Source organism: Solanum lycopersicum, chromosome 1 (assembly GCF_036512215.1).
Source record: "Solanum lycopersicum chromosome 1, SLM_r2.1".
Lineage (NCBI taxonomy): Eukaryota > Viridiplantae > Streptophyta > Magnoliopsida > Solanales > Solanaceae > Solanum > Solanum lycopersicum.
In genome coordinates, this window is record NC_090800.1 from 90555643 (window position 1) to 90572288 (window position 16646).

Consider the following 16646-nt stretch of genomic DNA (forward strand, 5'->3'; position numbering starts at 1 on the left):
CATCATCATGTATTCATGGTGACCTAGATGTTAGCATATTTTTTTCTCGTGTGAATCCCTCGATTAATATTTTTCAGTTTCTTTAATTAATACAGTCATTATCAAATGACAACTCACCCAACAGAGAATCTTTTCGAATATCTCTCAAATGCCCCTACTGTAATAAAATAATTATTCACAATCACACCTTTTTGCATTATAATAAAATTATAATGGATATAATTATTTATGTGAATAATAATAACTTATCTAATTAATAATAATTTATTTAGTGATGAATCTTTTTATGTGATTTTATCTCTTACAAAAATTAATGGTGAACGATAAAATTGTTAAGAATTTTAATGTCACATAATATATTTTAACCTAACTTCTAATAAAAATTCAAAATCAACATATCAATCCAGCTCTTTCACTTTCGTTTATAAATGTCAATATCTTTCACGAATTATGAAAAATCAAATAATTTTATCATGTTTGCCTTCTAGATTTAAAGACATTTTATAATATCATAAGCATATTTATATTAACATCATAGGATTAAAAAGTATTTTTTAAAAAAAAACATGTATCCAGCGGAATGAAGACATCTAAAATCAAAAAAGAAAAGAGATGACTTTTTCAATGATAAAGTAGGTTCAAAAATATCATATACGAATTAAATTTGAGGACAATTTAGTTTTTAATTAGTCATCTTAATCTAATTAAATGACACATATTCTAATTAACCCATGTTAAAAGATACATTTATTATTACTGGATTAATGCTAACTTATATGGTGACGATTTTTTACGTGAATATTTTTCTCTAATTTATCATCACCTGACACTCAATAACAACATATATTCTTTATCGTGTGACTTGAAATAACTTATTTTTACGAAGATTTGTTTACCACCTCATAAATATCGTCACCCTAATCTCAATTAATGACACACTCATTATCACAAAATTTATGGTAGATTATCTGGCAATAAATATTTATCGTGTAAATATTTTTCCACAAAAATATAACCCTACCTTATTAATTTTTTGTGTGAGTATTTTTCCTCTCTCTTGTGGATAATTTTTCTCCAATGAAATATAATCATATCTTATTAAATAACACATTCATTTTCGCGTGACTTATGATAAGCTATGTGACGATTGATCTTTTTCGTGCGAGTACGTATTTTTCGCACTTGTCAAATATTATTCACCTATTTAAACGACACATCACTATCACGTTATTTGTAATTGCCTAGCTGTTAATATGATTTTTCTCGTGTGAATATCTCGATTAATTTTTTTTTTATTTGCATCAACCAATACGTTCATTTCCACGTGACTTATAAAAAATTATCTGGCAATTGATCATTTTCGTGCGAATATTTTCTATCCACTTACCTAAAATTACCTCACCTTACTAAACGACACAATATCAGCACGTTATTTTTGTTCATGTAACTGTCAATTTTATCTCGTGTGATTTTTTCTGACAAAATTTATTTATTTGCACTAATCTATACAATCATTTCCATGTAACAACTTACCATATAGAGAATCTATTTTATACCCGTAAAATATTAATATTATAAAAAAGACAAATTGACGCTCACATAATTTATGATATCTGTCTGTTACTATATATGTTTTTTCATATAAATATTTTCTTTTCTTAAATGAAATTTGTTTTAAGAAGAAGTGATAAGTAAAAATGAACAAAGGAAGGATCAAATGCCACCCCACACTTAATTAATGACACATATTTATTATCGCGACTAATAATTGCTTATCCATCGATATATATTTTTTGTGTGTTTTTCTTTTTTTCCACCTGACATATCGAACAACACTTTTATTATCACATGTTTCATGATGAATTATATGACGACAAATATTTATCTTGTGGATATTTTTCTCCAATGATATATAACAATATCTTATTAAACAAGACATTCATTTTTACGTGACATATGATAGACTGTGCAACGACTGATCTTTTTCGTGTGAGCACGTATTTTTGTTGCTCTTGAAATATTATCCACCTATTTAAACGACACATCACTATCACGTTATACAAAATTGCCTAGCTGCTAATATGATTTTTCTCGTGTGAATACCCTGATTAATTTTTTTTCATTTTCATTAACAAATACGTTCATTTTAACGTGACTTATAATAAATTATCTGGCAATTTATCATTTTCGTGCGAATATTTTCTATCCACTTATCCATATTTCCTCACCTTACTAAACACACAATATCAGCACGTCATTTTTTATCATGTAACTTTCAATCTTATCTCGTGTGATTCTCCTTGATTAGATTTATTCATCTGCATTAATCAGTACAATTAATTTCCACTTAAAAACTTACCATATAGAGAATTTTTTTTTATATCCGTAAAATATCTATATTATAAAAAGCGACAAATTAACGCTCACGTGATTTGTGATATCTATCTGTTACTATATATTTTCTTTGTATGTAAATATTTTCTTTTCTACTATAAAATTTGTTTTAGAAATAAGTGAAAGTGAACGAAGTGAGGATCAAATATCACCGCACACTAAATTAACTATACATATTCATTATCGCGTGACTAATAATTGCTTATCCATTGATATTTTTTTTTTTGTGTTTTTCTTTTTTCCACCTGCATATCGAACGACATATTTTAAATAACAAACAATTTAATATCTTGGTTATAGTTCTTTCGATTTTTATAGAAAAAAAATCTATTGTAAAAATTTCTAATGTGGTGTAAGAAGTTTCAATTTTAAATTATAATCAAAATCAGGTTATTAAATTAGTTCTTTCACTTTCATTTTAAAGATTAATTTTTCTTAGGAATTATGTAAAATAACTTTTTTTTAATCTTCAATTAATATTTGGGTTTATTAATAGATTTACAAGACATTTTATTACTCCCTCCGTTTGGAATTGTTTGTCGTGTTGCGTTTTTTGAAAGTCAATTTGACTAATTTTTATAGTTAAATTAGATCACATTAATTCGATATTTTAAACAAAAAAATTAGATATTTTAAAACTATATGAAAAATACTATAAATTGCAATTTTTTATATATTAATATGATGAAAAAAATATATCATAAAATATTAATCAAATTTTTTTATAATTTGACTCATGAAATGAAATAAAAGACAACTAAAATAAAAGAAAAGAATAGAAGTCATGTACACGGATGGATTTATAGTAGTGTGAACAAGATTCTTTTATTTTTTACTCTTGAAAAAAGTGACTTTTCATATGATAAAAATGAATTAAAATATGACATACAAATTAAATTTTTTGATGATCAAGTTTTAAATTAGGCATTTTAATCGAACTAAATGACACATATTCTATTTAATTCAATCCTATCCTCGTTATGACATATTTATTATTACTTGACTAATAATAACTTATTAGGTGACCATTTTCTATTGAATTATGTAAAATAAAATAATTTTTTCTTCTATTTAATAATAGTTGAGTTTACTTAATTATAGTTTAAAAGATATTTTATTATATTATGAACATATTTAAATTAACATTATAAAATTTAAAAGCATACACCAATAGTAATAACAATAATATTTATTCAGTGAAATGAAAACAACTAAATAAAAACATAAATTATGCATAGGATTGAATTTATAATAGTGTAAATAAAGATTGAAATTTATTTTTGCGTTTTTAAAAGAAGACATGACTTTTCATATGATGAAATTGAATTTTAAAATATCAGATATAAATTAAATTTTAGAATAATTAAACTCTATTTAGCCATTTTAATCAAATTAATTTACACATATTCTAATTAACTCAACCCTCCCTAATTAAATGACACATTTATCATTACTTGACTAATAATAACTTACTAGGTGACTTTTTTTTAGTAGTATTTTTCTCGTATTTATTCACTATATATATTTTTATTTGTTACAATTTGACTTGATATATTCATTAAAAAAATAATTATTATTCTAGGTACTTTACCAAATTATTCTCGATTAAATGATATTTTGAAAAATGATTTAGAAAATAATTATTTAAGTTGATGGTAAAATGTGAAGTTTTATTTGTCTTTTCTTGATATGTCAAAAGTGATTTAAAAAAAACTGTAAGTGAAAAATAAAAGTGATGAAGGATGTATCAAATATCACCTCACATTTAATTAACAATACATATTCATTATCGCGTGACTCATAATAGCTTATTCATCAATATATATTTTTTGTGTTTTTTTACACCTGAAATATCAAACAACACATTCGTTATCACATGTTTCGTGATAAATTATATGGCGACAAATCCTTCTTGTGTGAATATTTTTCCCCAATGAAATATAACCCGATCTAATTAATTAATACATTCATTTTCACGTGACTTATGATAGACTGTGTCACGATTGATTTTTTTCGTGTGAACATGTACTCTTTTTGCACTTGTCAAATATTATCCACTTATTTAAACAATACATCACTATTACGTTATTCGTAATTGCTTAGCTGTTAGTATGATTTTTCTCGTGTGAATATCCCGATTAATTCTTTTTTCATTTTTATTAACCAATACGTTCATTTTCATGTGACTTGTAAAAAAGTGTATCTGACAATTGATCCTTTTCGTGCGAATATTTTCTTTCCACTTATCTAACAATACCTCAGCTTACTAAACGACACAACATCAACACGTTATTTTTTATCATGTAACTGTCAATTTTATCTCTTGTGATTCTAACTGATCAAATTTATACATCCGCATTAATCAGTACTGTCATTTTCACGTAACTACTTACCATAAAGAGAATCTTTTTTATACCCATAATTATAAAAAAAAATGACAAACTGACTAACACTCACAGGTTTTGTGATATCATGTTATTTAAATGATACATCACTATAACGTTATTCATAACTGCCTAGTTGTTAGTATGATCTCGTGTGAATACCGCGATTAAATTTTTTTCATTTTCATTAACCAATACGTTTATTTTTCATGTGACTTATAATAAAGTATCTGGCAATTGATCATTCGTGCGAATATTTTCTATCCACTTATCTAACATTATCTCAACTTACTAAACGACACAACATTAGCACGTTATTTTTTATCATGTATCTGTCAATTTTATCTCGTGTGATTCTCCCTAACAAAATTTATTCATCCTTATTAATCAGTATCGTCATTTTCACATAACTACTTACCATAAAGAGAATCTTTTTTATACCCGTAATTATAAAAAAAGACAAACTTGCTGAAACTCACATGATTTGGGATAATGTGTTATTTAACGATACATCACTATCATGTTATTCGTAATTGCCTAGCTGTTAGTATGATTTTTCTCGTGTTAATATCTCGATTATTTTTTTATTTTATTTTCATTAACCAATACGCTCATTTCCCATGTGACTTATAATAAAGTATCTAGCAATTGATCATTTTCGTGCGACTATTTTCTATCCACTTATCTAACACTGCCTCAGCTTACTAAATGATACAACATTAGCACGTTATTTTTTTATCATGTATCTGTCAAATTTATCTCGTATGATTCTCCTTGACAAAATTTATTTATCCGCATTAATTAGTACCGTTTTTTTCACGTAACTACTTCCCATAAAGAGAATTTTTTTTATACCCATAATTATAAAAAATGACAAACTGACTGACAACTCACATGATTTGTGATATCGTGTTATTTAAACGATACATCACTATCACGTTATTCGTAATTGCCTAGCTGTTAGTATGATTTTTCTCGTGTGGATACCCCGATTATTTTTTTATTATTTTATTAATCAATACGTTCATTTTTCATGTGACTTATAATAAAGTATCTAGCAATTGATCATTTTTGTGCAAATATTTTCTATAAACTTATCTAACATTATCGCAACTTACTAAACGACACAACATTAGCACGTTATTTTTTATCATGTATCTGTTAATTTTATCTCGTGTGATTCTCACGAACAAAATTTATTCATCCGCATTAATCAGTAACGTCATTTTCACGTAACTACTTACCATAAAAAGAATTTTTTTATACCCCTAATTATAAAAAACGACAAAATGATTGACAGTAACATGATTTGTAATATCGTGTTATTTAAACGATACATCATTATCACGTTATTCGTAATTGCCTAGCTGTTAGTATGATTTTTCTCATCTTAATACCCAGTTTTCTTTTACATTTTCATTAATCAATACGTTCATTTTCCATATGACTTATAATAAAGTATCTGACAATTGATCATTTTGGTGCTAATATTTATAATCCACTTATCTAACATTGCCTCAGCTTACTAAATGACACAACATCAACACGTTATTTTTTATCATGTATCTGTCAATTTTGTCTCGTGTGATTCTCCATGACAAAATTTATTCATCCGCATTAATCAGTACCGTCATTTTCACGTAACTACTTACCATAAAGAGAATCTTATTTTATACCCATAATTATAAAAATCGACAAACTGACTGACACTCACATGATTTGTGATATCGTGTTATTTAAAAGATACATCACTATCACATTTTTCGTAATTGCCTAGCTGTTAGTATGTTTATCTCGTAATACCCCGATTTTTTTTTCATTTTCATTAACCAATACATTCATTTTTCATGTGACTTATAATAAAGTCTATGATAATTGATCATTTTCGTGCGAATATTTTCTATCCACTTATCTAACATTATCTAAGCTTACTAAACGACATGACATTAGCACGTTATTTTTTATTATGTGCGTGTCAATTTTATCTCGTATGATTCTCACTGACAAAACTTATTCATCCGCATTAATCAGCAACGTCATTTTCACATAACTACTTACCATAAAGAGAATCTTTTTTTATACCCATAATTATAAAAAACGACAAACTGACTGACACTCACATGATTTATGATATCGTGTTATTTAAACAATACATCACTATCACATTATTCGGACTTGCCTAGCTGTTAGGATGATTTTTCCCGTATGAATACCCCGGTTTTTTTTCATTTTCATTAACCAATACTTTCATTTTTCATGTGACTTATAATAAAGTATGTGACAATTGATCATTTTCGTGCGAATATTTTCTATCCACTTATCTAACATTATCTCAGCTTACTAAACGACACAACATTAGCACGTTATTTTTTATCATGTATCTGTTAATTTTATCTTGTGTGATTCTCACTGACAAAATTTATTCATCCGCATTAATCAGTAACGTCATGTTAACGTAACTACTTACCATAAAGAGAATTTTTTATATACTCATAATTTTAAAAAACGACAAACTGACTGACACACACATGATTTATGATATCATGTTATTTAAATAATATATCACTATCACGTTATTTGTAATTGCCTAGCTGTTAGTATAATTTTTCTCGTGTGAATATCCTGGTTTTTTTTTTCATCTTCATTAATCAATACGTTCATTTTCCACGTGACTTATAATAAAGTATCTATCAATTGATCATTTTCGTGCGAATATTTTCTATCCACTTATCTAACATTACCTCAGCTTACTAAATGACACAACATTATCACGTTCTTTTTCTCATGTATTTGTCAATTTTATCTCGTGTGATTCTCCCTGACAAAATTTATTCATCCGCATTAATCAGTAACGTCATTTTCACGTGACTATTACCATAAAGAGAATCTTTTATTTTCGTAATTATAGAAAACGATAAACTTACTGCACTCACATGATTTGTGATGAATCTGTTAACATATATTTTTTTTCATGTAAATTTTTCTTCTTCTATTAAATTATCATTAATAAATATATAATGTATAATATTAAAAAAAAATTACAAATATCAATTAATATTTTTTCTGCGTTTAATTATTTAATAATTTAATTTTATGAAAATAGATATAATTATTAAATATTTTTATTGAAAACGATAAACTTACTGCACTCACATGATTTGTGATGAATCTATTAACATATATATTTTTTTCTTTTATTAAAATATCATTAATAAATATATAATGTATAATGTTCGAAATTTTTTTACAAATTTCAATTAATATATTTTCTGCATTTAATTATTTAATAATTTCGTTTTATGAAAATTGATATTATTATTAAATATATTGATTGAAAAAAAACAAGAAAAGAGTAAACAAAGGAGTATATTAGTGTTGCTCCCACAAGCCCAATACCCAGTTGTAATAAAATCACAGTGGGCAAAGCATAGGCGAAAGGGTTTTTTCCTTTTTAACGTTAAAGAGGGCTTCTTCTTTCTCCTGAAGCTCACTGTCTCTCTCTCTTTTACAATTACAAATACAAATGCGTGTCTACAATTTCTCTTGTACATAGTGAATCACACAAAAAAAATGTTCTTTTGATCGAGTTAGGTTTTTGTTCTGCGTGTATGTTGTAGAGAGTTAAAAACATGGCTGCCACCGTTCAGGCGATCCGTTATCCAGTTGCAACCACCGGTGCCGGAAATATCGATGCTCTTAATAGAGTTCTTGCTGACTTATGTACCAGAGGCAATCCTAAGGTTCTTTGATTTTTCTTCTCTTTCGTTCAATTTTGTATTGTTTAAAATTGTGGAGTTGGAACAGTAAAGGGAATCTTGATGTTGTTGTTTAGCCATTTGTTGAATTGGTGAGGGAGTGGAAGAACAAGACATGATTTTGATTGTCTTAGGAGTTGAGGACCGTTCAAGATTTTAGTTCTTGGTACATCTTGAGTTGATTTCATGATTTTTTTGATAAAAAGTTCTTTTCTTGATTTTTCCTTTCTCAATTTTAACAGCAAGTCTTGGATAAAGAGTTCTTTTCTTTCTTTTGGTGCTGTGCTGTTACATTCGTTGAATTGGTGAGGAAGTGGAGCCATGATTTTTATTGTCTTAGGACTGAGGGAAATTAAAGAAGTACATAAGACAGAGATTTTAGTTTTTGGTATATCTTGAGTTCTTTTCTTGATTTTTTTGATAAAGAGTTATTTTCTTGATTTTCTTTCCTCAATTTAACAGGAAGTCTTGGATACAGTTATCTGAAACATTCATCTTTGGGTTCTTTTCTTGATTTTTTTTTTGTAAAGGGTTCTTTTCTTGATTTTCCTTCCCCAATTTAAAAGGAAGCATTCGTCTTGAGTTCTTTTCCTGAATTTTCCTTCCTAAATTTAATAGGAAGTCTTGGATACAGTTATCTGAAACATTGTACATAGAAAAAAGAGATTGAAATAGAAAGAAAGCAGAGCGATACACTTTACTTTTGGGCACATCTATTTTTATTGAATTGAGTGGAAGAAGACCAGTATATATACTCCTAAAGTCTTAATTCTGTTTCAGCCGTAGAAGGAAAGTGAGGTGGATCAGAGGATGGCTATTTTTATCTAACACATCTTTTATTATTATTATGTGTTTATATATGTTTTTTTAAAATGCAGTTTGGTATCATGACACGACATAGAAGTGACACTTCACTGTTCTGTATACAAGATTCCTCTTATATGCTTCTTGTTAATTATGCTTACTTACTTCCCCTCCATCAATCAAGAGAGATGGATAGGTCCTGGATTTAAATTTATATCAATCATGTTAGAGAACTTTTTGGTTTAAATAATCATGTGAGTACCAAGTTTTGTTTTTGTGTGTTTTCATCCACTTTTCCTGTTATTTTTCTTTTGTTTTTCTTTCTATTGAAGGGTTGGCAGAGCAGCCTTTTGACGTGGGTTTCTGTCTTAATCATATAACATTCTGTTTTTGCGTGAATGTTGCTGTTTTTGCTGTTTGAGTTTGAATGCTATTGGATGCTCTCTCTTTGCTTCTTCCATTCTTCCCTGTTCCCTCTTCTAAAGTTCTCTTTTAAATACTTGAGTTGCTTTTTAACCATGCCAGAAATCTCATTTTATTCTCTCTGGTAGGATGGGGCTGCATTGACTTTGAGGCGGCTTGTAGAGGAAGAAGCTCGTGATCTTAGTGGAGAAGCTTTTGCTCGTTTTATGGATCATCTATATGAACGCGTTACCACATCTCTTGATAGTAATGAAGTTTCTGAAAACCTGGGAGCATTGAGGGCTATTGACGAGCTAATAGATGTCACCATCAGCGAAAATGCATCAAAAGTGGCAAAATTCTCCAACTACATGCGCGTTGCTTTTGAAACAAAGCGTGATCCTGAAATCTTGGTCCTTGCTAGTAAAGTTCTTGGTCACCTAGCTAGATCTGGTGGTGCAATGACTGCAGATGAAGTGGAACGTCAGGTGTGTAACATTGTGATACTTCAGAGACTTGATTGTCTGACATCAGGATCTCAATTCTGTCATATTTTCAGGTAAAAGTTGCATTAGAATGGCTCCGTGGTGAAAGAATTGAGTATCGTCGCTTTGCTGCTGTCTTAATATTGAAGGTATAATTAACATGTTTCTTCATGATTTGTTGTATAAGAGGAAACTTTAAAGCTAGGTTTTATTTCTTTCATCCTTACATGATGAGAAAACTTTGATTTAAATTATAGATGCTATAAGACTTGACAGCTAGAATTTCTCAAAATTATTAGAATTGTATCCTAAAGGTTAACTAGTGTTTTTTTTTCTAACACATGGCATCCAAATTAGTAAACAATAGACAAATAATGTTGATCAATTGGGAAGGTAATGATGTCAATACTCAAATACATATGTACTTTGCTGAAGAGTAGGTTATTTAAATGAAATTCTGTTCTAATGAATAACTGAATGTATTTCTAGCCAAATATTTTGCTGCTACTTTCAATTTTTTTTAAAAATATATTTCCTGCTACTTCAGAGATTTTTAATCTTAGTAATATAGTTACTGAAGAAGTCATTATTTCTACATAATTCAATCATATCCAACTGTTAAATTGAAACAGCAGACCACCCATTAATTCTCAAGTGTCTAATCGGTAGTTTGGAGTTTCTTAATAGTCCAGGCCTCCCCAAATTCTATCTTTATTTGTTGGTAGGTAAATTAATTTATTAAAAATATGAACCAACTATGTCAAGCATGTGTCATTCACATGATTTCGATTTTAGATTTTCATGTTTCCCTAATAGCAAATCTATATTTCAGCCTAACTGATTCCCCCCCCCCCCCCCCACCCCCCCACCCCACAACCACAACAATTCTCAGTTCTCCCTCCGTATCATCCACTACATAGCATATTGAATTCCCAATTCCATATATGAGCTATGTACTTGTTGATGCTGTCCCCATTTCAATCTCTTATCTTTAAAATTTAGGAAATGGCAGAAAATGCTTCAACCGTCTTCAATGTTCACGTGCCGGAGTTTGTGGATGCTATTTGGGTTGCTTTGAGGGATCCAACATTGGCTGTCCGGGAGAAGGCTGTTGAGGCATTGCGTGCCTGCCTTCGTGTTATTGAAAAGCGTGAGACACGATGGCGTGTTCAGTGGTATATGCCTACTTCTCTCTCCTCCCTTCTAAAAGAATGTATCAGTCACAAATATCTTGATCCAAGGCATCTACTCTTAAATCGGTTCCAACAGGTATTATCGAATGTTTGAGGCTACCCAAGATGGATTGGGGAGAAATGCGCCTGTTCATAGTATACATGGATCTCTTCTCGCAGTCGGGGAGTTGCTAAGGTTTGCTATAAAATTGCATTACATTATTTATTTCATTGTAGGAAAGTATTTCACAGTCTCTTTTGCTGTGTTAAATTGCTGTGATCTGCTGAATGTCTGAGAAACTGGATACTATCTCCTGTTTTGGCTAGAGATTTTGAAGTTGTGATTTTTGGACATGCATTTTGCTTGATAATAATTTTAGTTCTGTAAATGGAAGTCCCTAAACACAGAACTTCAAATTTTTTTTGAAGATAATTTTTCCAAATTTAGACCAAATCTATGGGTGAATGCTAGCTTAAAATCTCTGGTTATATCGTGAGGACTTAAGTACCTTAAGGCTGATGACATTACATGTGTGTTTCGGGTGAAAATGTCTACCACCTATAATGAGGGAAAGAACTCCCAGATACAAACCATATACCAAAAGGTGTCTACTACCTACTTGTTCTTATTAGCAATTGAATCTAGAATGCATTCGTGATCTATAGTTTGATTATATCTGTGGGGCTACCTGGGGGTTTCAGTCATTTGTAGAAGATATTTCTTTTTGCATTCACTGGTATCTCTTTTATCAGTTTTCGCTAGTCGATGGTGTATATTGACAGCATCCTCTATTGAGCTTGGATTATGTGGTCAAGTTTTTAAAGATATTGTCTTGTTACTTTGTTGCAAATACTATTCATACTTCTAGCAATTTCAGTATGGTGGGCCGTGGGTATAATGCCCTTCAGAACAGGCGCGAGTTAGTGTTCTTCCTTTCAGTACTATGAAAGGCCGTAAACTTGTCCACCATGACTAGTTCCAAAATTCTACTTATCAGAAATAAAAAGAAGGAATAAGTTTAAAGAATATAGAACTTCAAAGTAACGGGAGTGTCTTTTCTCTTTAGAGTTTGTGTTACTTCTTAGCTAGTGTTACTCTTAATCTTGCAAGATCTTGGGAACAGTAGTTAGCATGAGATATCAGATGTAGGTACTGAGTGGTTGAGTAGGCGATTGTATATACATTTGATTGGAACTTTAAAAATAGTCTTTGAAGTTGAAGTTGTATTTGGACGTATATCTCACTTGCAAAAAGTTGGAGTTCAATGAGTTGAAAAAAACATTCACTGATTTCAAACTTGAAAACTCATCTTTATAAACTAACAAAAAATCATTCCAATGCATAACCAACCACACAATGTTTTGAAAATACTTTTGGGAAGAGGTAAAACTTTCCAAGTCAAAAAGATTCTAGGATAGTTGTTAGTTTGTGACAGAGCAGTTTGCCTGTTCTGAGGTGCTAGTGGGGTGAAGGGAAGGTTCATAGTGATGGATAGCTGCATGAAGAGGTGGTGATCGAGGTACCTCTGCTAGCTATTGGAGGACAGTTTCTCTTTGCTATATTGCCATGTATGTAGTTATGCTAAATGTTCCATGACTACGTTAGTTTCGCACGTTTATGTGTTTTTTCTTTGTCTCCTTCACAAAGAATAATGTAATATGCTCACATCACATGCCATGGGAATTGGACCCACTATTATCTCTGCTTGTATATGATAAGAGCTAATTAATCATCAAAATGTGTAGGAACACAGGGGAGTTCATGATGTCAAGATACAGGGAGGTTGCTGAAATTGTTCTAAGATACCTGGAGCACCGAGATCGCCTAGTTCGCCTCAGCATAACTTCATTACTTCCTCGAATTGCCCATTTCCTGCGTGATCGATTTGTGACTAACTATTTAACGGTTTGTGACTTTCAACTTCATTTTAGTGATTTAATCTGCTTTTACTAACTGGAAATTCAAGATGAATGAGGTTTTCATCTTCAATGCTGACTACTGTAACCTCAAGTTTGTTGATTTTACTTCTACAGATATGCATGAATCATATACTTCATGTCCTCAAAATACCTGCAGAACGTGCCAGTGGGTTCATTGCTCTGGGGGAGATGGCAGGTGCTCTGGATGGTGAACTTATCAACTATTTGCCGACAATAACCTCTCACTTGCGTGATGCGGTATGTTATATATGTCATTGCAGATGTACTGTTTTTTGTTGTTGATAAAGGCAATATTGTATTCCTCAGCATTAAGGCTATGCTAGCAACCTTCAAAAGATGTGCCCAAAAATTAAACAAGGAAGAGTAAAAACGGAAGAAGGAAAAGCTAAATACTCACAAAAGTACCTATAAAATCTACTCGCCGTTCATCTACTACTACACCTTCTTTACACCAAAAGTATAATGTATTGAAACAGTTGTCTTTGACTGTCTGAACAGGATTGGTAATATCCCAAAATGTCTATTGTGTCTTTTTCCAAATTAACCACCATATAAATGATGGTATTATCTTCCAATTTATCTAGTCTTTCTTCCACCCTAGAAGGAATGGGGAACACAGACATTACATAAGTTGGTAAAGAATCCAGGACCAATTTGATAGTAATCCTGCCAGGCCACCACGAAGATATATATTCTGAGCTTTCTAATTGTCTAGTTTCCTCTATGTTTTTCCACAATCCATTCCCAAATTTCCAACTCTCTATGACTATTACTCAGTGGCATGCCTAGATAAGTAGTTAGGAAATTCTCAATTCTGCACCCTAGAATGTTAGCTGAACTCTATATTTGTGGTACTTCTTTTACTAGGAAAGTACTACTCTTCCACCTGTTGATAGCTAGAAAGAAACAACCTAAAAGACTACTAACACCACTCCGATGTAGCTAAGTTGTCCTGCCTTAGCCTCACAAAACATAACAGTATCATCTGCATACAACAAGTGACGTATCTGTAATTCCTCCCTTGAGTGATTGCCTATTCTGGAACTTCTGACCCAATTGTTCTGATTAACCATTCGTGTCAATTTTTAGAGTCCCTATATATTTTATACTTTTGCTAACCAAACCTAGATGTAGCTTGTAATTTTAGCCTTCATGTTTTTTTCCATTGGAATCAATACAAATGTTACCTTATAAAGAAAAGGTTATAGATACCTTTCCAAGTATTTCAAATCCAACTTCTGACATCGTTGCGAGTGGGGATCTCGTCGCATCCCGGAAAACTGCCTACCAGGCTTCTTCTCGGAGGATCTCTGTCACGATAACTTCTTTTGCTGCTCGATCTGTTTTGTTAGGATGTTCAAGTTCTGCTCATTTGTTCTTGTGTATCACATCTTTGTAACTCCCCTCGCCTCTTTCTCCCCAGTTACACTCATCATTATTTGTTGTAATTGAATTTTTTTCTCCAGTTGCGTATTAATAAATTTTTCAATTTTCTAATTAGTCTCTATTAAGCTTCATTAAATGTGTTTTCTGGAAGAATGATGACCAATTTGTATTCTTCAGTAACTGCAAAGATTGAAATAAATATGCAATATTTATTTTGATGACTATAAATATTGCATATTTATTTCGATCATTGCAGTTGCTGAAGAATCCAAATCGGTCATCATTCTTCCAGAAAACACAATATTTATTGAACTTTAAAGAGCAATAAATGCATGTGGACGGATCTGAAGCCTCCTTTAATCTTCCGCACAAACCACACCAGAGCTCCTCTGCTTAAGGTCATCCTTCTCATATGAGACTGTCACTCTCCACCATTTAATACCAGATTCCAGATGTTGATTTGGTTCTGTTAGGTCATAAGATTTTCCCCCATAATCTGAAATAGATTCTATTCTCCTTCCGGCAAGATATATAAGAGGAAGATTTACAGGATAAGAAGAAAAGGCGATTCCGATGAAGTGAGTTTGCCGGAATTGGAGTAAGGTACAAGAAGTTAAGAAAGTAAACCCATGTATACAGTCCCCAGAGTTCTTTGATATTTGAATTTGGGATGTTATTTTTGTATCCTCAGATTCTACTATACGATCAGAAGTAAGGTCTCATTATTTGCACTTAACCTTAATCATTAAGATCTCATGAAGTCTTGTTTTTAAGGCCTGAATATTAATCATTTAGTGCATTTGTTTTTCTTATTTTACAACCACTTAATGGGTTTGAATGATTATTGTCATTAAGAACAAAGATGACAGACTCAATCTACTTTCACCCACCAGCCACAACTACCATTTCAACCTAGCTACCATCATCATTCACCGCCGTTAGCTATCGATATCACTCCACTTCTAATTATCAGTCGCCACCTCCATCCACGGTTAACTACTACCACCAACCACTATACCATATGATACTACCCACAAACCACCATCGTTAATCATTACCACCATCAATTGTCATATACAAATTTTAAAATATTTTATTGATATAATATTAGATCAATTTAGTATTTTATTTGAATTTTGTATTAATTATTTTTTGTACTTCCAAATGTTGAAAAAAAAACTGTCTTAACAATTTATTTAACATTCTGATCTTAATGTAACATCTTAATAATTAGATTTGTATTCATATTTAGATCTCTAAATCTTAAATATACATCTAAATATTTGTATGCGCATTCAGATATCTTAATGAAACAAGTGAGATTGGATAGAATCATAGGTTTAAATAAACGAAGTGGATGACTTAACCGGTTCGCTTATAAGGCAAAGCTTCCATTCCTCCAGACTTCTTGATCTTGCAGATGTACTTGCGGTACTGTTTCCAGTTCTTTTATGGGGAAGTTATTTTTTCTGTGTGGATTATATAAAAAGAAGTTATAAATAACTGAAAGGTTCTCTCTGAGTTGGAGCAGAATTTTCACGAACTGTTTCTTGTGTGGTGTTGCTCAAGGGTAACATATGTATTTTCTGTTTTGCAGCATTCCACATTTGTGTTGTAGGTTCTTTCTGTAACATGTATATGCGTAAAGCAATAATCCTGACAGGTGAAATTGTTTCTCTCAGATCGCTCCCCGTAGAGGCAGACCCTCACTTGAGGCTCTAGCATGTGTTGGAAATATTGCTAAAGCAATGGGACCAACCATGGAGCCTCATGTTCGTGGTCTCTTGGATCCTATGTTTTCTGCTGGGCTTTCCGTAACACTGGTGGATTCGTTGGATTTACTAACCGAAAGGTTCTCCCTGAGTTTGACAGAACTTTCATGGACTGGTTCTTTTGTATGGTGTTGCTCAAGTGTAACATGTG

The 16646-nt window shown here is 31.0% G+C and overlaps 1 protein-coding gene across 2 annotated transcripts in view; it reads left to right on the forward strand.

Annotated features, from left to right (window-relative positions):
• The first annotated feature begins 8152 nt into the window (after positions 1-8152).
• LOC101259295 (serine/threonine-protein kinase TOR) overlaps positions 8153-16646 on the forward strand; it is a 35355-nt gene continuing 26861 nt past the window's right edge. The window contains exons 1-8 of one of the 2 annotated variants that reach the window (XM_004230627.5): positions 8153-8518; positions 9889-10227; positions 10299-10373; positions 11227-11399; positions 11494-11592; positions 13143-13302; positions 13431-13574; positions 16406-16575. In XM_004230627.5, coding sequence (XP_004230675.1) covers positions 8408-8518; positions 9889-10227; positions 10299-10373; positions 11227-11399; positions 11494-11592; positions 13143-13302; positions 13431-13574; positions 16406-16575 — 1271 coding nt within the window. In that variant the 5' untranslated portion in view covers positions 8153-8407. The remainder of the gene's footprint in view (positions 8519-9888; positions 10228-10298; positions 10374-11226; positions 11400-11493; positions 11593-13142; positions 13303-13430; positions 13575-16405; positions 16576-16646) is intronic. The other variant, XM_010316867.4, reaches the window with a different exon arrangement.